The sequence below is a fragment of the Xenopus laevis genome, chromosome 2L (genome assembly GCF_017654675.1).
Source record: "Xenopus laevis strain J_2021 chromosome 2L, Xenopus_laevis_v10.1, whole genome shotgun sequence".
Lineage (NCBI taxonomy): Eukaryota > Metazoa > Chordata > Amphibia > Anura > Pipidae > Xenopus > Xenopus laevis.
The window spans coordinates 30,681,601-30,706,125 of NC_054373.1; the positions used below are offsets into that span (position 1 = coordinate 30,681,601).

The 24,525-nt window shown below is 40.0% G+C and overlaps 1 protein-coding gene across 5 annotated transcripts in view; it reads right to left on the reverse strand.

Annotated features, from left to right (window-relative positions):
- The window catches only part of abr.L (ABR, RhoGEF and GTPase activating protein L homeolog), a 262,424-nt gene that overhangs the window by 40,740 nt on the left and 197,159 nt on the right, over positions 1–24,525 (reverse strand). For all 5 annotated transcript variants that reach the window (XM_018244805.2, XM_041580866.1, XM_018244806.2 and 2 more), the window contains 3 exon segments: positions 17,761–17,835; positions 8,515–8,612; positions 6,420–6,551 (listed from right to left, as the gene is read on the reverse strand). In XM_018244805.2, the coding sequence (XP_018100294.1) occupies positions 6,420–6,551; positions 8,515–8,612; positions 17,761–17,835 (305 nt within the window).

The following is a 24,525-nucleotide window of genomic DNA, read 5'->3' on the forward strand; positions in this document are numbered from 1 at the left end:
ATGTTCCATATGTAAGGAAATGTAGGGGGGAACCCAGTTACCCAAAAAACATTTTTAAGGACTTTTGCAGCCTATCACTCTGAAAAAAGGAAAAGACGCCAGTGTTTTTTGGGACTAAGAAAAATTTTCCACTATAAATTGAGCAAGTCCTTTGCACTCCATTCCACTTCGTCTGGTCTGAGCTGGTGAAGTTAAGTCTGGCGAAAAAGGCAACGTTCAGTAAAATCCGCATCTTAGTGAATTTGCAGAGTTACGTACATTCGCAAGAGCGAAAAATTCACCTGGCGTTAGAGTGCAAAGCAACGCTAGCGCCTATCTCCTTCGCTAGCAAAGTGACGGCCGCGCCTGTTAGTAAATCGACGATCGTAACGTCACGCTGGCGAATCATTGCCAGCGTTAGTCATTTTGCCCTTTAGTAAATGTGCCCCATAGTGTAGTATCATAAACATAGCTGGTCATTGAAAGTCCTAAAATACAGAAACAGCAGATTTCCCTCGTCGTTGATATTTATTATGCATGAAAAACACACATTTGTGCAGCGATACCCAATATAGTTATACAATATCATTATACAAATGCAGTCAGTCGGATATAAGTGCCTGTACTAATAATGAGAGGCAGGTAACGATATGGGTGACTAACTGAAATTTTGGGACAACAGCCCCAAGACAGAAAATTAGTTTTAGGGTTGTCAAATTTACACCCTTGTGTGTTTCTCACTAGGGATGAGTGAAAAATGTGGTCATGTCATCATGAAAAAACACCCATACACTGTAATATCTAGTTAAAAAATTCAAATACTTTTTTGTCATTTCGTAAATTTTTGGTGAACTGAAACAGGTCAGATTCGTCCCATCGCTATTTGTTACAAATGTGCTTTGCCCCTCTATGGAGCAAATTCCTGTAAACAAAACTGGAATTGCAGCTCATTGCTTCCATCTAATAGATTGGGAAGTGCCAAAAGTACCCCGATATACTGGTTGAAGGGATACTAAGGGGCAGATTTATTAAGGTTCGATTTGTGTTTTCCACAAAATTCGTGTTTTCGAGGTTATTTTTTTTTGGTAAAAAATATATTTTTCGTGAAAAAATTTAATTTTTCGAGCTCTTTTACAAAAAAAAACTTTTTTTTTTGAGATTTATTATACCCCAACCCCTGAAAAAGCTTGAATCCAAAAATACACCGTCTAAAACCTGTCGAGGTCACGTAGGAGTCAATGGCAGAGATTTTTTGAACCATTTGAACATGTTCATAGCCTTCATGATGTTTGAGTATTTTCTATGGGGTTTGGCCGAAAACTAGATCAATTTGAGTGATTCTGGGTTTTTTCGCCCCCAAAACTAGATTAGTTTGAGTTTTCTGGTTCGCAACTCAACTCACAGAATGGAGTTTTTTCTTAAATAAGAAATCATTCGAGTTGTGAGTTCATTCGAGGTATAAAAATCCTCTAAAATTTGACCTTTGATAAATAACCCCCTAAGTGTGAATGAGCTGTGGCTATTTCAATCGGGCCCCCAATTGCCCTTTCTGTAAATGCTACAAGGATGAAAACATTAGATATCAGTTAAAATCTTGAACTTTTGTAACCGTAATAACTGGAGTCTCCAATTATAAAATAAGTGCCTGCTGCTAATAGACACATTAGTCACTGGATACTCCTTCCCCACAATAAAGTCACTTTTAGCTTTCATCACTTTTGTGCAGCATTTCTCGACAGCATACACACTTATAAAAATGAGGAGATGTTGGAAACGTGCTCATGGGAAGTACCAAGTACTGTATCAAATCTTGAGTGGTGACAGACAGGTTTCACTCCCCTCCATTCATGTTATAATAACAAAAATAAAGTGGAGTACACTCTGCCTTTAACAAAAAAAAAAAACTATTTAAGGGAAGTGACTGTTGAGAGGCCTGGGAACATTTCGGATTTAGCCAGAATCTCAGCATAGTGAACTCTCTCATGCAATGCCCACAGCATTTTATCTGGAATATTGTTGCCTTTAACCCAGTTTTCACAGCCCTGGGATAATAAAATGAATACCTAAAATGCAGGCTTCATTTTGCCATTAGTTACAAAAGGATACATTTCAAGTCTCTTTTTTAGCTGATCAAAAGCTGTGAGTATAAGTACAGAGGACAAAGTAATGTCACCCTGTTTTGGCTATTATAAAGGTTGTTACTGTAGTAATATTGGTGCAAAAAATGTAAAAGAGTGCTTCTTCTTCAGGTTAACTTATAGGGGCAAATTTACTTACCTTACACTTCGGCAGGCGTAGATTCGCTAGGGCTGCGCAAATTCACGAAGATCCGAAGTTGCGCACAAGTTACCGATCGTTTGCAAAGTTGCGCTACCAATGTTATGATCATCGGTTTGAAGTTACACTAGCGATTGGAAATTTGCATACAGGGTGCAGTTAATGTACAATACACAAGGCCAGGGAACCTTAATAAATGTTTTCTAATTCCCTACACATGTGCCCACAGTATAGTTTAGCTGCCATATGTTATCAAATGTAGGGGGGAAGGATGGTACCCTAAAAAAAAATTCGATCTTTTTCAGCCTATCACCCTATAAAAAGTAAAAGACGCCAGCGTTTTTTGGGACTTTTCAACTTTTTTTGGAGCAAGCCCTATCTACTCTATTGCACTTCGCCTGGTCTGAGGTGGCGAAGTAAAGTCTGGCGCAAGAGGTAACTTTCACGAAAATCCGCAACTTAGTGAATTAGCATAGTTAGGTCCCTTCGCCATAGCGCAAATTCGCCTGGCGTTAAGGGTGCGAAGTAGCGATAGAGTAGGTCCACCTCATTTGCGAATTTATGCCAGTGCCCGTTAGTAAATCAGCAAAGTAACGAAATGAAGTCACGCTGGCAGATTTTCGCTAGCATTAGCCACTTCGCCCTTTAGTAAATTTGCCCCTTAGAATGTTATAGAATGGCTTATTCTTATCAACTTTTCAATTGGTCGTGTTTTTTTTTATCTTGTTATCTTTTAAAATGATTTACCTTCCTCTTTTGACTCCTTCCAGCTTTCCAGTAACTAATCCCAGTAGCCCAAAAAAATATTGATCTGCGAGGCTACGGTTTTATTGATACTTTTTATTACTTCACTTTCCATTTAGGTCCTTCTCTAGTTATATTCCTGTTTTTTTTTTACAACCACAGCCTAGCTGCTAGGTTAAATTGGAGCATAGCAACCAAACAGCTGCTGAAATTGCAAACTGGAGAACCCGGAAATTCGGCTCTTAAATTGACAAGAGCTAACACTCCATAAGAATGTGCATGTCATTCACCAACACAAAGGATGAGCCTGATCCCTGCCTACAACCCAGTGGCATAAACATCATACATGGGGTGGCTAATCAGGCCAGTGCTTCAGCATAGTTTGCACTCCTTTATGACCTCCTTGCTTTCAGGCAGGGGCTGAAACTCTGCAGTCAGGGATTGGATAGGGACCCTAAGTAGCCAGCTGTATAGAAGGCAGTCATAAAATATACAGAAGAGATGATCAACCCAGAAAAACATGTACACATTCTATACCGAACGCTCAGTTTTTATGGAAAGGTAAAAAAGTCTGAGCTGAGGTCCCATGTATTTTATCCTACTTTAATATGACATACTTTTAAATGCCTTACTGTACCAGATTAAAAATAAATCGAGAAAAACAGAGGAGAAATCTCAAGGGCTTTGGAAAATGTGCCAGAAACTATTTTTAATGTCAAACACCATATACTGTCAGCATCATGCTGAGGAAGAGATGGAATAAAATATCAACCTCTTTTTTTGTTTTTTTTTATTAATGGTGCAGGGAGCGAGTTCTTTCCTCCTCATCTCCTCCCCCTGAACTGGGGTCAAGCCAGAGAGGTGCAATTATAAAGGATATGAAGGAGGCCTTGCAAGGGGGTACCAGTGACGAACAATATATCTGCGTTTAGGGGAAGGAAGGAATTAACTGCAGTACATTCCTGCTTTATCCCTGAAGACCCCAGTGCAGAGGGGAAGTAAAAACTACACAAGAGAGAAGACATTAGAATCCAGGCTATTACTGCTCATTTCACATATTACATCATCACTTGAGTATATATATATATATATATATATATATATATATATATATATATATATATATACACACACTCTGTAGTAAGCAACCACACTCTATAAACTGGACTTACATCAATGTTTGCGGAGGGTGAAACGTTTCATATACAGATTTGGTGTAAAGACCTGCACTGCAATTCTGTTTCAATAATTGATTTTTATTTAGTACATAAATCCGACATTTTGGCCCACATTTGGGCCTTTTTCAAGATTTATATACTAAATAAAATCAATTATTGAAACAGAGAATTGGAGTGCGGGTCTTTACACCAAATCTGTGTGTGTGTGTGTGTGTGTGTGTGTGTGTGTGTGTGTGTGTGTGTGTGTGTGTGTGTGTGTGTGTGTGTGTGTGTGTGTGTGTGTGTGTGTGTGTGTGTGTGTGTGTGTGTGTGTGTGTGTGTGTGTGTGTGTGTGTGTGTGTGTGTGTGTGTGTGTGTGTGTGTGTGTGTGTGTGTGTGTGTGTGTGTGTGTGTGTGTATATATATATACACACACATATATATATATATATATATATATATATATATATATACACACACACACACACACAGACTTTCACGAACGGTGCACATATCAACCATTAACAAAATATGTCTTTTTTTATGGACCTGCTGGTGCTAAAATGGTTAAACATTGCTATTACTTCTCTCCGCTGACAGCTCTTATTTAAGGAAATTCATTCTGCCTGCGACCAGGAGCCCCTGCCACTGACACATTTATTATGGAGGCACAAATCACACCTCATTACTCAGCAAAGGAAATGACCAATATATATGTAAGGATCCTGTTATCCGTCACTCTCGTCTCACATATAATTCATAAGGCAGCAACTGCTCCTTAATAATGCCAAGATTTCAGACAGATTTTTAGGGCACTGTGCCTTTACACACTGATACTGAACAAGAGCAAGGAGTGACCTACATGCAGAGAGATTAGCTAGTGAGGAATAGTATTGGCATGTTTTGTATCTCTGGCTCCATTACCCGAATACTCCGATACTCAGGCCAAAGCAAGCCCTTAGCTGTAGTTAGAGGAACTCTTTGGGAGAGAGGAGCAAGCACACTGGGGATTACAAGAATTTATCTTTGCCAAAGATTCTACAATATAACGAGCACACCATGATTTTGAGATCTAGATAAACAATATGGAAACTGCACTCTCAAATATGAGATTTAAATGTTGCATACTAACAATGACTTTCAGAATATCCTACCAGATGGTTTATATATTGTATCTGAGAATTATATCTTCTCCTTTTTTAAAAAAAGAGAACCAGCCACTGCAAATTCATATATTTTGTTAGCACCTACAATAGGTCATGGATAGATACAGGTATGGGATCTCTTATCTGGAAACCCATTATCCAGAGAGCTCCAAATTATGGAAAGGTCATCTCCCATAAACTCCATTATATCCAAATAATCCATTTTTTTTTTTTTGTAATAATAAAACAGTAGCTTGTTCTTGATCCAAACTAAGATATAATTAATCCTTGTTGGAAGCAAAACTAGCCTATTGGGTTTATTGAATGTTTACAAGATTTTCTAGTAGGCAAAGTATTAAAGAAAGATCCTTTATCTGGAAAACCCCAGGTCCCGAGCATTCTGCATAACAGGGCCCATACCTGTACTATTAAGGCTTGATACTACAGAAGGGCGTGCTTTTAGACCGTACTCTCTCGCCCATGTGCCATATGACGTGACTTAACGCTGACTTTAAAGGCAAACGATACAGGGAATCCGTTATCCAGAAAGTTTAGAATTAAAGGAAAGCCTCCATTTTAATCAAATAATTCAAAAGTAAAATTATTGTCTTTTTCACATTAAGTAATAAAACAGTACCTTGTACTTGACCCCAACTAAGATATAATTAATTATTATTTTAGGAAAAACAATCCTATTTGGCATAATTAATATTTTAATTATTTTCTTTAATAGAAAAGGCACTGAGCTCCAAATAACAGAAAGACCCCTTATCTGGAAAAGCTGAGGTACAGAGCATTCTGCATAAAAGGTCCCATACCTGTACAAAACAATATCTAGTGTTCTCTCCCTGCAACTTTCTACGGGATAAGTCATAGTGATAGAGGCCTTATGTGCCAAAAGCATAATTCTTCTAGCAATAACTGTTCCGCTGTATAACGAGCCGCCTTGTGTACTTCGAGGTTCCTGGAGTCAGCTTCTTCAGTAAATATTTGCTTTATATGCATTCGATACCTAGCCTCTGGCCTTGAATTGAGATCAGATGTGTTGTTGTCGGTCTTACTTTCATATAAAATGCAGAAGTAACGAAATAAAATGTGAACATTGCTTCATCGTTACCTGGATCTGTCCTTTGCCCATGATTTTGTCTACAATTTCATTGTTGTCCTTGTTCAGTTTGCTTTTATCATAGCATGTCTCATAGCAGAGAATTCTTAGGCACTGGGATCCTTCCAGTTCAATTTCAAACTCCTGAGGACAGAAGCATAACAGAAAATATTGAGGTTAATGACATTTCTCAATCCTTCAAGGCAAAAATTACCAGCACACAGGACACAATACAAGTGGGGAGACCCCTGTATGTTTATTAAGGTGTTTCAGGGGCACCCCCCCTCGTCATACATAAAGCGTATATGGGAGTGAAAGATTTAAAGCCAAAACAATTAATATAAACAGCAGTAATTCTCAATCCTTGCCATTCTGGGGAGTATGTGCAAGACTAGAAGCTGTAAAATCAGGCCTGACTAATTTCACAAAAATATTTTTGGGCAGATTAAAATATAACATAAGGACTGATATCCTATATGTATCTTATTGTTTTCAAAAGAAATTGTGCTTTACAAGCGACTGTCACCTACAATTAGAAAAAAAGAGCAAACATTGTGCCATAGCAGATTTAAAACCTGTCCATGACTAGTGTCATTTGGACTTCCATGTGTATATCCTAGTCTCCCAAATCATGATTATTGTCATTTGGACTTCCATGTGTATATCCCAGTCTCCCAAATCATGATAAGTGTCATTTGGACTTCCATGTGTATATCCTAGTCTCCCAAATCATGATTAGAGTCATTTGGTCTTCCATGAGTATATCCCAGTCTCCCAAATCATGATTAGAGTCATTTGGTCTTCCATGAGTATATCCCAGTCTCCCAAATCATGATTAGAGTCATTTGGACTTCCATGTGTATATCCCAGTCTCCCAAATCATGATTATTGTCATTTGGACTTCCATGTGTATATCCTTGTCTCCCAAATCATGATTAGAGTCATTTGGACTTCCATGAGTATATCCCAGTCTCCCAAATCATGATTATAGTCATTTGGACTTCCATGTGTATATCCCAGTCTCCCAAATCATGATTAGAGTCATTTGGACTTCCATGTGTATAACCCAGTCTCCCAAATCATGATTATTGTCATTTGGACTTCCATGAGTATATCCCAGTCTCCCAAATCATGATTAGTGTCATTTGGACTTCCATGTGTATATCCCAGTCTCCCAAATCATGATTAGTGTCATTTGGACTTCCATGTGTATATCCCAGTCTCCCAAATCATGATTATTGTCATTTGGACTTCCATGTGTATAACCCAGTCTCCCAAATCATGATTATTGTCATTTGGACTTCCATGTGTATATCCCAGTCTCCCAAATCATGATTAGTGTCATTTGGACTTCCATGTGTATATCCCAGTCTCCCAAATCATGATTATTGTCATTTGGCAGTGGCGTAACTACCGGGGGAGCAGGGGGTGCAATTGGGCCAGGGCCCGCACCCCCGCAGGGCCCCCCAGCAGTCACGCTGGCTGGAGTCGGCTGCAGTGCCGTACGGACAAGGGGTGCCCGCTGCACGGCCCGCCCCCACCTAGTTCCGTCACTGTCATTTGGACTTCCATGTGTATATCCCAGTCTCCTAAATCATGATTAGTGTAATTTGGACTTCTATGTGTATGTATATCCCAGTCTCCCAAATGAACGAGAGTGCTGCAGGCAGCCATCTTTTAGCACAGCTTCTGCTACTATTCTAATCTCCAATGCTGGAGATTAGTCGATCATTTAAACTGGAAAACATTACATCACGCAGCCTATTTCCCCTTGAGCATTTCTGGACAACAGCTAGTTCACTGGCCATTACATTGCTATGTATCGTCTTTAGACTTGTGGTATTGAGTCTAATAAAAGATATATAAAAAGCCTTACAGAGCATCGGGATTTTCCCAAGATAAATGGAGAAAATTCAGAGAAAACCACTGTTGTTATGGCACATACAAACAATTTCAGCTTCAACAGGCATTTTCGGGAGAGAACATTTTGTGCATCCCATAACCACTGCTATTAAGTCAATCGTATCTTGGCATCACTTTATAGCGCCGATATAGGTCATTATAGTTATTCAGTATTTACTTAATTGAAGCACAAGAATTCTCTTACCTCATTCCACTCAGGCTCAGAAGTATCCCGGAATACCCTGGTTTTGGCTTTGCTGACAAAATAGCCAAATGAATCCACTTCCAGTGTGCAGTAGAAATCTAGTAAAGAATAGACACAATGGACAGACAATGATCTTTATTGCATTATAGAATTTTCCTCTGGCCATATACCCTAGCAACCGCTACAGAATACCCACTGAAACCAATATATCTTTTTTTTTCCTTATCAACATTTTTATCGGTTTTTCATAAACACAACAGATTGTAATTCACATATTAAGTACATATACATAGATGAAGAATATACATTGCTGCATGACAAATAAGGAATTGAACAAATAAGTACATATACATATAAACAGATAACATTGCATATAATAATAAAAGGGAAAGAAATAATAAAAACCATAATAAACCAAAACCACACACACCGGTTTTACAGATTTAAATTAAGAGAACTATTAACCAATACAGCAGTATCAAATATCAAAAATATACCAATATATCTTAGAGAAACTGCCGGTATCAGATCCATTATCCAAAACCAGTTATCCGGAAAGCTCATAATTATGGGCAAGTGGTCTCCCATAGACTCCATTTTAATCAAATAATTCGGATTTTTAAAAATGATTTTCCTTTTTTCTCTGTAATAACAAAACAGTACTCGATACCAACTAAGATAGCATTAATCCTTATTGGCAGGAAAATATATTGTTTAAATGTTTTTTTAGTAGACTTAAGGTACAAAGATCCAAATTAAGGAAAGATCCGTTATCCAGAAAGCAGGTCATGAGCATTCTGGGTAACAGGTCCCATACCTGTACTAGAGGCTGTTCCTCCTGGGCATTGCACCATTCTGCCAGCCTGCATCTTAAATGTTGAATGTGGATAACAAACCATATCTGTTGCAGATTTCCCATTCACAACTACAAAAGGGCAACATTTTTGTACTGTTCCATATAATGCTAAATGTTTACACATGCTGCTTATAGAAAAGTTGCTTAAATAAATAGTAACCAAAGCCAAAGACTGCCTTAAGGCAAAGGGGAGAGGGCAGCTACTCATGGCTGCAGTGCACATGCAACCCGTGTCACATAAACGGATATACAAAGCTGACATTTATGATGCCTCATACTGTATCTCAAGAGGTTACAAGACCAAAGCCTTTATTATCTTTATGGAGATGGCAGGCTTCTAACCATAAGGAATTAATTTAAAGCAGAATCTGTAAATGTCCAATGTACAAGAGCTACATATTTATGACTCTGCTCTATAAGTTTGGTTCCTATTTAACAGGCTGCTTAGGGAAGGGAGAATGCAGGCTTAAACAGCCCCAGGGGTGGTGGGCCCTGTATAAGCAACAAAGAATAACCATGTCATTGGTCATAAACATCATATCTTCAAAGTACAAAAGGCTTAAGGGCACTCTGTAAAAAGAGGGGTGCAAATGTTAAAGTGCTTGGCGTTGCCTTTATATTTCTTGGAATGTGAGTGAAGGCTCCAAGTGTATAGCAGATTTGTCCAATGCTAAGTCCTCCAAAATAAACTTTGCATATAGTTAAACTTAAAGAAGGGTATTTATAAAAGTTTTAGTGTGCACTGCAATGTAATTGCTATTGCTAGATACACTACCATAAATACTGTATGCAGGCTTCAAAAACAATATTTGTAGCAGATAAATTTACTTAATAAAAAATGTTGACATTACTTCTAAGCAACAAAACTAGGGATGCACCGAATCCACTTTTTTGGATTCGGCCGAACCCCCGAATCCTTCGTGAAAGATTCGGCCGAATACCGAACCGAATCCGAACCCTAATTTGCATATGCAAATTAGGGGTGCTAAGGGGAAAACATTTTTTACTTCCTTGTTTTCTGACAAAAAGTCATGCAATTTCCCTCCTGCCCCTAATTTGCATATGCAAATAAGGATTCAGATTCGGTTCTGCTGGGCAGAAGGATTCGGCCGAATCCTGCTGAAAAAGGCAGAATCCTGGCCGAATCCCGAACCGAATCCTGGATTCGGTGCATCCCTAAACAAAACACAATCTGATATAATTTGTGTGTTATGGCTCACGGTAAAGGGGTGCTGTAGAAGTATTACACTACAGCAGTCTTATGGCACGAAATATATTCCTTAGAATTAGGGATGCACCGAATCCCATATTTGTTTTGGGATGCAGCCTAGCCCGAACCCTTTACAGCAGGATTTGGGAAAAATCCCTGTGCCTGGCTAAACCAAATTCGAACCTTAAAACAAAGAAACAAAGAAATCTCAAATCGGGTCTCTTCTTAATTTTTCCTTACCTTAAAGTGCATATGAAAATTCAGATCCTGGTTTTTTTTTTGTAGGGATGCACCGAATCCACTATTTTGGATTCTGCCAAACCCCGAATCCTTTGCAAAAGATTTGGCCGAATACCGAACTGAATCTGAATCCTAATTTGCATATGCAAATGCAAAATTAGGGGGAAAAACTTTTTTACTTCCTTTTTTGTGACAAAACATCATACGATTTCCCTCCTCGTCCCTAATTTGCATATGCAAATTAGGATTCGGATTTGGTTCGGCCGGGCAGAAGGATTCGGCTGAATCCGAATCCTGCTGAAAAAGCCAGAATCCTGGCCGAATCCCGAACCGAATCCTGGATTCGGTGCATCCCTAGTTTTCTGGATAATGGATCTTCCTATAATTTGGAGCTTCATACCTCAAAGCTGGCCATAGATTTAAAGATAACAAAGATGTAAAGATCTTTGTTATCGTGAGACGATCTCGAAACGATCGATTAAATGTACGATTTGTCCATAACTATTTCAGGCGATTTTGAATTTTCAAGTTTTTTTATGGTCAAAACTGCCAAATTTGACTAGAGAGTTATTCAAATTCGATTTGAGTTTTTCAAAAAATTCTAATTCGATTTTCGAGATGTATCATACTCTGGCCCTTTAAGAACTCGAATTCGACTATTCGCCATCTAGAACCTGCTGTGTACGTCAATGGGAAACATCCAGGATCAATTTGGTGATGTTTGCAGCCTTCCTAACATTCGAATCGAGTTTTTAAAATTATAGTAGAATTCAAAAAATTACATGAATTCGAAATTCGACCCTTGATAAATAAATGAAACACCTACCACTCAAACAAGAAACAATGGTGGTGTGCAGGGTCAATTAAATAAACCATTAATAAAGAAAGAAAGACTGAAAAGAATGACCCATTATACTTGCACCTCCCACCAAAATTGCGCTGATTACAACTTAACTGATTCTGCTTCCAATAAGGATTAATTATATCTTAGTTGGGATCAAGTATACAAGGTACTGTTTTATTATTACAGAGAAAAAGGAAATCTTTTTTTTTAAAAAATGTGCTTTATTTGGATAAATAAATGGAGTCTATGGGAGACAGCCTTTCCGTACATCAAAGCTTTCTGGATAACGGGTTTCCGGATAGCGGATCCCATACCTGTAAATGAAAAGGTAGTTGCTGGTAGAACTGTTGTGTATAACAGTGTAGAACTGTTGGATATTATTTCAAAAGTAAACTAGATTAATTTCTGCAAGTAGACAGCTAACACTGACTGATTCCATAGAGGAGTCAACCCACTGGTGGGGATAGGCCTGGAATTGTGAGAAATTTGGAAAATAAAAGTATACATTATTCGCTCCTTGTGTGCAGATACATTAAAAGCAGCACAAAGCTAAAGCACTGTGCAGTGTGCCATTAGCCTTAGGGAAAATAAAGAAAAATCATACAGGTATGGGAGACTGTTTTCCAGAATGCTCTGAATTATGGAAGGTTATCTCCCATAGGTGTAATAGTAATCAAATAATTCTAATATTTAAGAACATTTCCTTTTTTTCTGTAATCACAAACCAGTACTTTGTACTTGATCCAAACTAAGATATAATTAACCATATTGGAGGCAAAACCAGCCTATTGGGTTTATTTCATGTTTAAATTATTTTTAGCAGACTTTATGGTATGAAGATCCAAATTACAGAAAGATGCCTTATCTGGAAAATCCCAGGTGCCGAGTATTCTGGCTAACAGGTCCCATACCCATAATAGGAATTTGTGTTTCCAAGGACAAGCCACACTTGTGCTTTGCTATAAAGCTTCCCTGATATGAAATACTTGCTATAACACACAAGGGTAGACAGGTCAAAATTCTGCTACTAAGAAAACATTAAGCAATGTTCTGTTATGCCTTAGGCAAGGGGAATCCAAGTTCTTTAGCATTTCTAGTTTCCTGGTTAAGGCTCAAGGGCTTTAATTTAATTAGGCAAGAAATACCCCAAAATGATAAATAGATTTTTGTATAATGGCCTGTAATGCTGAGATGCGGCCCGGGTTAACCTGGGTTTAGCTCCATAAGGGGTTCATTGTTACTGTATTAAAACTAGAAGATATATGAAGAGAGGAATGATTATAACAGACACACACTAGATTTTATTAGTTGTATACAAACTATTTATTTTGTACTGATATTTTTAAATGGATATTTATTGATGCTCTTATACTTTAATGTAGTCCTAAATGCAGGAACAGACAGTAAATTTGCTTTTAGCAAGCTAAAATAATGCCTAGCTGATGTGCACTTTGAAAAAAAACTTCTAAACATATTTGTTTTATGCAAATCAAAATTAAGTCAGGAATTTCCACTCTTCCTTTGTATTATTTTTAATGGATTTCTTCTTGTATAGTTTTTAAAGGAGAAGGAAAGCTATAGAGGCATTTTATTGCCAATAAATTAGCTGCAATAGTGCAAGCTAGAATGCTATATTTATTCTGTAGAATGTTTTACCATATCTGAGTAAAAAACTCTAGAAACTCTCTGTTTCTTTAGGATAGGAGCTGCAGTATTAACATGGTATGACATCACTTCCTGCCTGAGTCTCTCCCTGCTCTGGGCTCAGATTACAGTAGAGAAGGGAGGGGTGGGGGGAGAGGAGCAAACTGAGCATGCTCTTGCCCAGGGCAATGAGGTTTAAGCTGAAGGCAGGAAGTCTGATACAGAAGCCCATGTGTACACAATAGAAGGAAAGAAATGCAGTGTTTCTTTTGACAGGGGACTCAGAGCAGCATTACTTTTAGGGTTTACTGGTATATTTAGGTGGACCTTTCTGATAAGGCTTACTTAGTTTTAACCTTTCCTTCTCCTTTAACCCTTAAAATAATGTGATCAAACATAGAATACAGAAATACAATATGGGGCATTTACGGTTTACTGGGGTGCAAGAGCTAGAGCACCCCTGCTCACAACAAGAACCCCAGGGAATGCTGCACCTATAAAAACAATAAATAGTACAGGTATGGGATGTGTTATCCAGAAACTCATTTTCCAGAAAGCTCCACATTACAGGAAGGCCATATCACATACATTTTTTTTTCTCTGTAATAATAAAACAGTACCTTGTACTTGATCCAAACTTAGTAATATTATTAATCCTTATAGAAAGCAGAACCAGTCTATTGAGCTCATTTAATATTAATATGATTTTTAAGTAGACAAATTATGGAGTCCGTAATTACGGAAACACCCTTTATCTGGAAAACCCCAGGTCTCCAGCAAGTACAGATACGAGGCCTTTTATCCAGAATGCTCGGGACTTGGGGTATTCTGGATAACCGAACTTTCCATAATTTGGATCTCCAGGATAACTGAACTTTCCGCAATTTCCAGACCTTAAGTCTACTAGAAAATCATTTAAACATTAAATAAACCCGATAGTCTGGTTTTCCTTCCAAAAAGGATTAATTATATCTTAGTTGGATTTGGATAAAATGCAGTCTATGGGAGATGGCCACCCCTTAATTCTGAGCTTTCTGGATAATGGGTCCCATACAGTACCTGTATAGCTTTCATTGAATGATCTGTGACTCTTCAAGCTTTTACTGAAGTGCAATGTGAGTATTTGGAACTATAGAGCCAAAGGTTGACATATGTAAAATTAACAGATTAGCAATTAATACCCACATTAATGATGGTACAGTGCATGGGGTTAGCATTGTGTAAATGTAGGAGTTATTTCCAAGGAATGTACCACTCTAGGCTTGCAAGCTTTAAATATATATATAATTTGAGAGTGACAAGTTTAATGAACACAAGCTGTTGTTAATGAGTGGATTTCCACGGTTATAAAAGGTAATGTGATAAACTGGGGCCTAAGGTTGGGGGAACCTCTCTCTTTTACCTCATGTGTTGGGGTTTGTGAATGCATAAAATTCAAGGATCTTGCAAACGTTTTATGTTTCACTAGATGTTTGTTATTCTGAATAATCTACATAGTGATGCTGTGGTATTTTAGTTTGTCCAGGATTCTACAATTACATTATAGCTGGGTGTTCCTTGGCCATGGTCTGCACCATTACTGTGCGCTTAGGCAGAATTTGCTGTTTCACCATTGTGATCAGTCTAATAAGTCTATACCTTGATATTTGCTGGCCCGGCAAAATAATAATGAATAGTTCAAGGGAAGAACTATACTATACTACAACTATAACACAATTTTCTGACGCTCTACAGGCTTTAGCGTGGTGGCACATGGGAAGATTTCGTCGCCTGTGATAAATCTTCAGTACTGCGGGCGACTAATCTCCCCAAAATGCCTTCCCACCAACAAGAATGTGAATCGTCGGTGGAGTGGCATAAGCTTTGCTTCTTTTTTCCGAATTCGCCCGAAGTTGTCTCACAAGGAAACTTCAGGCGCCTTTGAAAAACCGAAGCGACGCGTATGCCATCCGTTTGCATAGTGATCCGTAGGAATTTGCCGATGGTAAAACATTTTTGAAAAAAAGCTTTCTTTGTTGTTTGACCTAATAAATTCAAGTCTGGTTGTTTGACCTAATAAATTCAAGTTTTCACTTTTTGCAACAAAGAGGTGCTGCAGTTGTATTTTTTTTCTGTATGTCTAGAAGGGTTTCCAGACTGCTTTGCACCCAACCTACAAGGTTAAATAAGATGGTTGTAGCACACACAATATTGTCTATTTTGATTACCCTAATGCCCTCACAGAATCTTCAGAGAGCCATAGGGGCAAATTCAGTAACATTCGTAGTTTCGCCAGGCGCAACTTCGCCGCACTGAGCCAGCGCTCCGCAAATTCACTAAAATCCGAAGTTGCGCTCAGGGGTAGCGTAAGGTTGCGAAGTTGCGCTAGCGTTGATTCGCTATGTAAAGCGAAGTTACGATAGCGAAGGCTAATTTGCATACGGCGCCAAATTCAAATTTCAATGGAGGAATACATATCAGCACTACAAATGCCTAGAAAACCTTCAAATCATCAAATAAAATTTTTATTTTGCCCTACACATGTGCCCACTGTCTAGGTGCCATGAGTCAGGAAATGTAGGGGGGAAGGAGGGGAGCCCCAAAAAATTTTTCGATCTTTTTCAGCCTATCACCCATAATGTAGAAAACACGCCAGCGTTTTTTGGGACTTAGAAAAAATTTTGACTTTTTTTGAAACAATCCCTATCTACTCTATTGCGCTTCGCCAGGTCTGAGGTGGCGAAGGAAGTCTAGCGTAAAAGGTAGCGTTCAATACACTGCGCAAGTTAGTGAATTTGCGTAGTTACGTCGCTAGCGAAAATTCGCCAGGCGTAAGGGTGCGAAGTAACACTAGCGAAACTACGCCAGCGTTCGTTAGTGAATTTGCGCAGTAACGAAAATGACAAACGCTAGCGAAGTAACGCTAGCGTTCGTCGCTTAGTGAATTTGCCCCATAGAGAGCAAATTAGCATTGCACTCTCCTCTTTCTGGCTCATAAACAGGGCTGGATTTCCTGCGTGGGCACCCTTAGGGCAGTCTAAAAAGATGAAACCTTCCCTAACTTAATAAAACATTATTTTAGCTTAAAGGGGTGGTTCACTTTTAAGTTTGCTATAGATTGGCCGATTCTAAGCAACTTTTCAATAGGCCTTCATTTTTTCTTTTTTATAGTTTTTCCATTATTTGCCTTCTTCTTCTGACTCGTTCCAGCTTTCAAATAGTAGTCACATTCAGGCCTCTCCTATCCATATTCCAGTCTCTCATTCAAATCAGCGCATGGTTGCTAGGGTAATTTGGACCCTAGCCAACAGATTGCTGATATTGCAAACTAGAGAGCTGCTAAACAAAAAGCTAAATAACTCAAAAAATAAAAAATTAAAACCAGATGAAAATGGTCTCAGAATATCACTCTCTGCATCATACTAAAAGTTTACTCACAGATGAACAACCCCTTTCATAGACTTTTTTTAGTCTGTTATATACTTATAATCCGGCCTTTCCTTAAAACCAAAATGTAAGGCATTGGGTTTATGTTGTGAAAGAAATGGTGTACTACTAAACCTATGGTTCTGAATGCATAATTGGTCACAGGGACATCAAGGAGTAAAGGTGGCCATACACGGGCAGATAAAGCTGCTGATATCGATCGTTTAAACCAATTTGCCAGCTAATCTGCCCATGTATGGAGGCTTCCGACGGGTCTTTCCGATCGATATCCTTAGGGCCGAACGTTCAGATTACCCCCGATATAGCCCTGCCATTAGTGGCATATCGGGGAAAAGATCCGCTTGTTTGGCGATGTCGCCAAACGAGCGGATCTTATAGTGTATGGCCACCTATATACATATGTCTGCACCTATACTACATACTACATGGAACCTCTATATATGAAACAGGCTGTGACTGTCTCATGTCTCAAAACATTTGTTGTGCCCACAAGGCAGAAGCTGCACTGCACAAATACTGTATAAGCAATTGGTTCATATATTTTCCCCAAGGAAGCATTGTAAAATGGCACTTAAATACAAAACTAGCCATTTATTTAACATTGTTCTCCTCCAAGGCTCCATCATGCAGGCAATGAAAAATAACACATGGCACCTGCATTCAACTCACCTAAGAAGTACTGTTACTCCTAAAACGGACCCCATTAAAGTACAATTACAGAGTATTAGAGAGTACAATTACGTTTGCCAAGCTGTTGGCCACCCACCCTCTACGTGAGGATTGGCAGAATTCCCACAGTGTAAATTGTCGGCTACTTCCGGATGCCCTGAACAGCCAGGAAAAAATCAGCCAGCTGGAAGTACTGGCAGGCACTAGCAATGGTTATCAGGGAAATCTTCAGCAAAGCAGTGGAGATGGTTAACGTGTAATGGAACATTCTATATTTAGAGGCATGAAATACAATGGTGCAAACTTGTTGTGATCCTAGAGGTTCCCTTTAAGAATTATGAACAAATATCAACTTACTGGAGGAGTGACTAAATCCTTTGGCAGATTTTACGATTACGTGCAGGAAGCCATATAAGCCTGGAGATTCATCATCTAGAATAGAATAAAGAAAAGGTTACACTGTTGTCCTTTTATGTAAAGGTTCTATTGATTTTGTCTAATATTATACAGGTATGGGACCTGTTATTCAGAATGCTCGGGACCTGACGTTTAACGGATAATGGATCCTTCCATAATCTACTTACCATAAGTCTACTAGAAAATCAAGTAAACAATCATTAAACTCAATAGGCTGGTTTTGACTCCAAAAAAGGATTAATTATATCTTAGTTTGGATCAAGTACAAGCTACTGTTTTATTATTACAGAGAAATAGGAAATCATTTTTAAAATTATTTGGATAAAATTGAGTCTATAGGACTCTGTAATTCAGAGCTTTCTGATAATGGGTTTCCGGATAACCGATCCCATACCTGTAGCCCCTATACAAACACAAATCTAGCATACAGTATTTATGTATAATATTTACACTCTTAGAGCATACCAAGGGGACTTTTAATATAATATTCAAGTATAAAGGAGCGAGAAGGTCAGTCCAGCACCCACATCTATTGTGTACTCAATGCAGTCCTTAATGTTTAGCAGCCTCCAGTACATAGCTTTAATCAATATGCTACTGTAACGGACAACTACTATCGTCCTAAAAGTTTCAGATCTTCCATTGGTAATTATTACCACCAAAATCCAGGATTTGTATCTGGATTCAGCAGCATTACAGCGTTTTTTTTAAGAACTTGAACTGCCTGAATCTGCTAAATTTGGCTATAGTTATTACCCTTTTGGGGATGAGACTCACTAATCGTGGGAGTTTTACAACCCAAATATACTCTATTTGCAGAATTCAATATTTTAACCTAGGCTTGACTTTTTCAGTGGGATTCTCCAGTGCAGTAAAAAAACACTCTCCATTTACTATTAAGGGTAAGGCAAGACGAGGAGATTCGGGGAGATTTTGTCGCCTGGCGAGGCAACTTTGGGCGACTATTGAAAACGCATCGCCGCGTGTGCATTTTGCGCTGTAGCCTATGCGCTGTAGCCTATGGGGAAAAGACGCTGAGGCAGTTCGGGGAGATAGTCGCGCAAAAGAAGTGCCGATAAGTCGCCAGGCGACAAAATCTCCCCGAATCTCCTCGTCTGGCCTTACCCTAAATAGTGGATAACAGATAACACCATTATGTTCTACAGAGCTTATCTGCTGTGTAACCTGAGCCTTTTCTCCTTTGAATGGCTGCCCCCATTGCTACACAGCAGCTTATTTATATCAACAACAGTAGTGTTTCTGAAGCAAAAACAACAGTTTTACCAGTGCAGGGCAACACGGCATTATATTTTTATTACTTTAAAACACTTTAATTTTTTGATGTTACTGTTCCTTTAAGCATACCGACTCTCTAAAAACCCAGTTATTTACTATTCCTTTCCCTTGAAGGAACACTATTATTTCTTTGAGTTGTATGTGTTACACACTCCCTAGAATGTAAGCTCTTGAAAGCAGGGCATTTATTTGTACTACACGAAAGATTTTGCTTTATACTTGCTTTAATGTGTTGAGCTAAAGTTCAATATCTTGAAGGTTGCTCTGAACTACTACAATAAAAGCACAATGGTGCAGTCGCCAACTGACACAAACAGAAATGTGGGAATAAGGCTTTACTAAGTTCTTATCAATACAAGGCATCTAACAAGTTAACCTCACATATATTATCTGAAGCAAAAGGAGACTGGGTTCAGTTCAGCTTCCATCTGCATTTCCTCCCTACCTGTGGGAGATCCCAGGGAATAACCTTGCATTCCTCAGGCTCCTCATGGCACTATGGCAGGGGGAGAGAAGGGGCTCCAGGCTTTGCTGCTGATGTATAACACTGGACTGAATTCTTAACATTAAGTCCCAAGCTGTCCTAGAAATATGCAATTTATTGTACGCGCCCAAAAGCATGGCCCGGCATCTATATCTGTCTAAAACTTGTAAACATTAAAACATAACAAAAAAATCCTAAACTTTTTAGTAACAACTCTTCTTCACATTTTAGCTTTTCATAAGAACATGCTTTTTTACCATTAGCAACTCCTGTACCAGTAACATAACTAGAGGGGGCAGGCCCTGGTGCTGGGTGGGTCAGTATAAAAATAAAAATGGAGTACGTTTGGTGAGGCTTCAGATGGGTTTTTTGCCTTCCTCTGGATCAACTGGCAGTTAGGCAGATATAAAAAAAAAAAAAAGGTTGAACTTGATGGACGTGTGTCTTTTTTCAACCTTACTAACTATGTTACTATGCAAATAGCTAGCCCTTGCAAAATAAAAAGTTTTTTCAGTAGTTAGTTAGCCAAAAAATGTAATGTATAAAGGTTGGATTGACTGGATGTGTATCATAATAACAGAACACTACTTCCTGCTTTGCAGCTCTTTTGCTTTTCACTGATTAGTTACCAGGCAGTAATCAATCAGTGACTTGGGTCATAACTATTTGCTTTTGAATCTGAGCTGCATGCTAAGGATCAATTGCAAACTCACTGAACAGATATGTCCCATGTGTCGCCCCACCTTTAAAGGAGAATTCAACTGTTAACTAAAAAAAAAACCCTACCCCCCTTACCCTACATAGACCCCCCTCCTTCCTTCCCCCAGCCTAACTGGTAGCCCGGGGTAATGCGCCAAACTTTTTACTTATCCCTCGGTGCAGATTCAGGAATCGCAGTTCACGGCAGCCATCTTCAGGGTCTGCCGTGAACTGTGATCCCTGAATCTGCACCGAGGGTTAAGTAAAAAGTTAGGGGCAGGGTCTACATAGGGTAGGGTTTTTTTTTTAGTGAAGAGTTGAATTCTCCTTTAAGTCACTGACTAACTCAGAGTTATAGAGCTGAAAAGCAGGAAGTAGTGTTCTGGCTATTATGTTAGACATCCAGTCACTCCAGCCGTTATACATTACATTTTTGGCTAACTAACTATATAAGAAACATTTTTTATTTGGCACAGCCTATCTATTTAAAAAGTTTCTATTTTTACGATGAAAACATTTAAACAGGAAATAAACCCAATAGCATTGTTTTGCCACCAATATGGATTCCGGCTAGCTTACTTAGAATCAGGTACAGGAATCAGGACATTTATTAATCCAGATGTTCATGGCTGTCAGAACAGCTTTTAACAAACTGACACATTTATTAAACTTGATACCTGTGTGTACTTTATACTTGGTTTGAACAGTTGAACAACATCCTGATCTATCGGGTGGTAGTGGTCAGTGCCGCACAGCAACAGCACCAAGCACTATCACTGGTCTGAATCCACCCTCCCCGATAGATACTGCATGTGGGTAGGAATAATTCACTCAATTATTTTCTGTGCTGTAACAATTCGTTCAACTGTAGAAAATAAAAGTAGCAGATAGCTAGTGGTGCCACCATGTGTGTGTATATGTATGGATATATATTTATCTGAGTATGTGAGTGCAAATGAAGATTATGGTGAATGAATGACAAGCTTGATCGTCCATTATACTAAATACTGTAGCACATCCAAGATCTATTGCAAACCATCTTGTTTACATTGTCTTTTAATTACTTCCTGTTCTGGAAGGCAGCCAGTATGTCTCATCCATACAAGTACATTCCCCTGGTAATCCTTTTAGTTTCTCTGGAGGCAACAGGGGAGGGAAAACATTAAGTTACCATGTGATGTTCAAACCAAGATAACGCCTATGCAATATTAATATAGAAATTAGATATATATAGAAATATAGCACTGAAAAGTGTTTTGTAGAGAATTACAAACATTGCTTTGTGTTCCATACAGGCTGGAAATAGATGGAAGGGATTCCTGTGCTTGCATCCTAGGTTCAATTCCAACCAAGGAGTTTGTATACAGGGCTGCCATCAGGGGGGTACTACTGTACGGGGCCCAGGCCTAAATAGGGGCCCGGCTGTGCTGCACTTTCCGAAATAGCCGGGCCCTTAACATTGCTGAAGCTGCGCCACCTCTTCCGATGTCCTGAACCACCGAAGTCCCGAAGAGTTGAAAAACCCAAGTCCCGAAGCCGCAAATCTTGAAGTCCCGAAGAATCGAAAAGACCCAAAGCCACGAAAGGAGCCGAACTTGAAGCCCCAAAGCCACGAAAAGACCCAAAGTCACGAAAGGAGCTGAACTTGAAGTCCTGAAGCTGCGAAAAGACCCAAAGTCACAAAAGGAGCTGAACTTAAAGCCCTGAAGCCGCGAAAAGACCCAAAGTCACGAAAGGAGCCGAACTTGAAGCCCCAAAGCCACGAAAACACTCGACGTCATGAAAGGAGCCGAAATTGAAGTCCCAAAGCCGCAAATAAAAACGAAGTGACGAAAGGAACCGAAATTGAAGTCCTGAACACCAATGTGTGTGTTTTTTTTTTTTTTTTTATTAAACCCCTGGCCACCAATGTATTATAAGGGGGTTTTGTACTCACCGGAAAACCCTTTTCTAGTAGGCCCGAACTGTCAGTGCAGACGTATGGGTTATGTCTTGATCATCTCTGGAGGCAGGACAAAGATTGATGACTCATGACCCCTCCTTCCTCATATATGTGCTGGCTCCACCTCACTTCCTCAGTTCGTTTGTAAAGCTCAGACAGTGGAGACAGAGAGGTTAGAAAGAAGCCAAGAGACAACAGATAGAAATGAAAGGATAGCGACAAAGAGGTCCCTGTACCCATACTAAAATCAGCCTGGGTGGGACTTACTGCACTGACAGTTCGGGCCTACTAGAAAAGGGTTTTCCGGTGAGTACAAAACCCCCTTTTCTCTAGTCGGCCCTCCTGTCAGTGCAGACGTATGGGACGTCCAAAAGCTGTCCCTCAAACGGGTGGGTAGTGCTGAATTTGCCAGTCCATAGAGCAGAGATCACCATGGAGTCGTAGTTGCGACAGCTTGTAGAACTTTCCGGCCAAACGCGGCCGTCTGAGAAGCGAAAACATTTAACTTGTAAAACTGAACAAAAGTGTTTGGAGATGCCCATGTGGCAGCTGTGCATATCTGCTCTGGTGTTGCCATGTTCTGCAGAGCCCATGAGGTACTTTGAGCTCTGGTAGAGTGGGCCTTTACCGAAAACGGTCTGGTCTTCTGCTTGGAATCATAAGACGTATTGATGGTGTCCACCAGCCACCTAGCAATGGTCCTCTTAGAGACCGACTGTCCTTTAGTCTTCCCAGAATATGAAATAAGCAGGCTGTCAGAACGTCGAATTGACTGCGATCGTTTCAAGTAGATATGAACGGCTCTCACAACATCCAGACGGTGGAGACGACTCTCCTTATGGTTCGCTGGTCGTGGACAAAAGGATGGAAGTATGATGTCATTATTCAAATGAAATTGAGAGACCACCTTGGGCAAAAAGTCTGGTAAAGTCCGAAGGACAACCTTGTCTGCATGGAGAACCAACCAAGGCTCCTTACAAGATAGTGCTGCTATCTCAGACACCCTCTTAGCAGAGGTAATAGCTATCAGAAAGGCTACCTTGAGGGAGAGCCACTTGAGATCACACGTAGACAGCGGTTCAAATGGTGGATCTAGCAATGCAGATAACACCAGAGGGAGATCCCACGAAGGTGTTGGGTCTTTAATGGGAGGCCGAACCCTGATAACCCCCCTGAAGAATTGGATCACAGTGCTGTCATCAGCCCAGCGAGTATGAGTAAGTGCAGACAAAGCTGAAACTTGAGTTTTGAGTGTCCGGAGAGCGAGCCCCTTGCGGAACCCGTCAGTAAGAAAGTCAATGATCGCCTGTGTGGGCACTTGATCCCATTGAAGGTGACGTTGGTTGCACCAAGTCATGAAAATCTTCCAAACCCGGTGGTAGATTTTGGAGGTAGACGGTCGGCGTGCTCTGAGAAGTATGTCAATTGCCTCCCGTGAGAATCCATGTTGTGTCCACCATTGGGTTTCAACAGCAAAGCCGTTAAATGGAGCATTGCGACGTTGGGATGAGATATAGGCCCCTGCGTGAGCAAGTCTGGGAGTAGAGGCAGTCGCCATGGTCTTGCCGCTGACAATTGTACAAGATCCGAGTACCACACTCTGTTGGGCCAATCTGGTGCAATTAGGATCACCGTTGCCTTGTTGTGTTTGATCTTCCGTAAGATTCGTGGCAGCAGAGGTAGTGGGGGGAAGGCATAGATGAGTTTGAAGCTCCAAGTCGTCACTAGAGCATCCACAAAGGTTGCCCCTGGGTCCCATGTCCTGGCACAGTACGTTGGGACTTTGTGATTGTGTTTTGAGGCTAACATGTCCACCTCTGGAGTTCCCCATCTTAGAGTGAGAGAGTGGAAGATCTCGTTGTTGAGAGACCATTCCCCCTGATCGATTGTTGTTCTGCTCAGGTAGTCTGCTTCCCAATTTTGAACTCCCGGAATGAAAACTGCCGAAATTGTTGGTACAGTGATGCGTACATGAAGCTGCTCGCGCTCTGCTCCTGTGTCGCGCCAATGACGTCAGTGCGCACACACGCTGCGCCTTTAGTACTGTGCGTGTCTAGTTTGGCGCGAAGTGTACAGTAGGCGTGCCGACCGCGCACACTGATGACGTCAGTCCGCCGCGCCCTGTGAGATACACGCAACGTGGCCTGGTAATGGAGGGGAACTGGTAGCGTTTGCACTACCACTACTTGCCATGACATGCGTCTCCCGTTCCATCTATACACGGTACGCAGCAGCTCTATGTTCTCAGTAGAGTTAACAATTGAGCAGCTCTGTGTGCCCCATA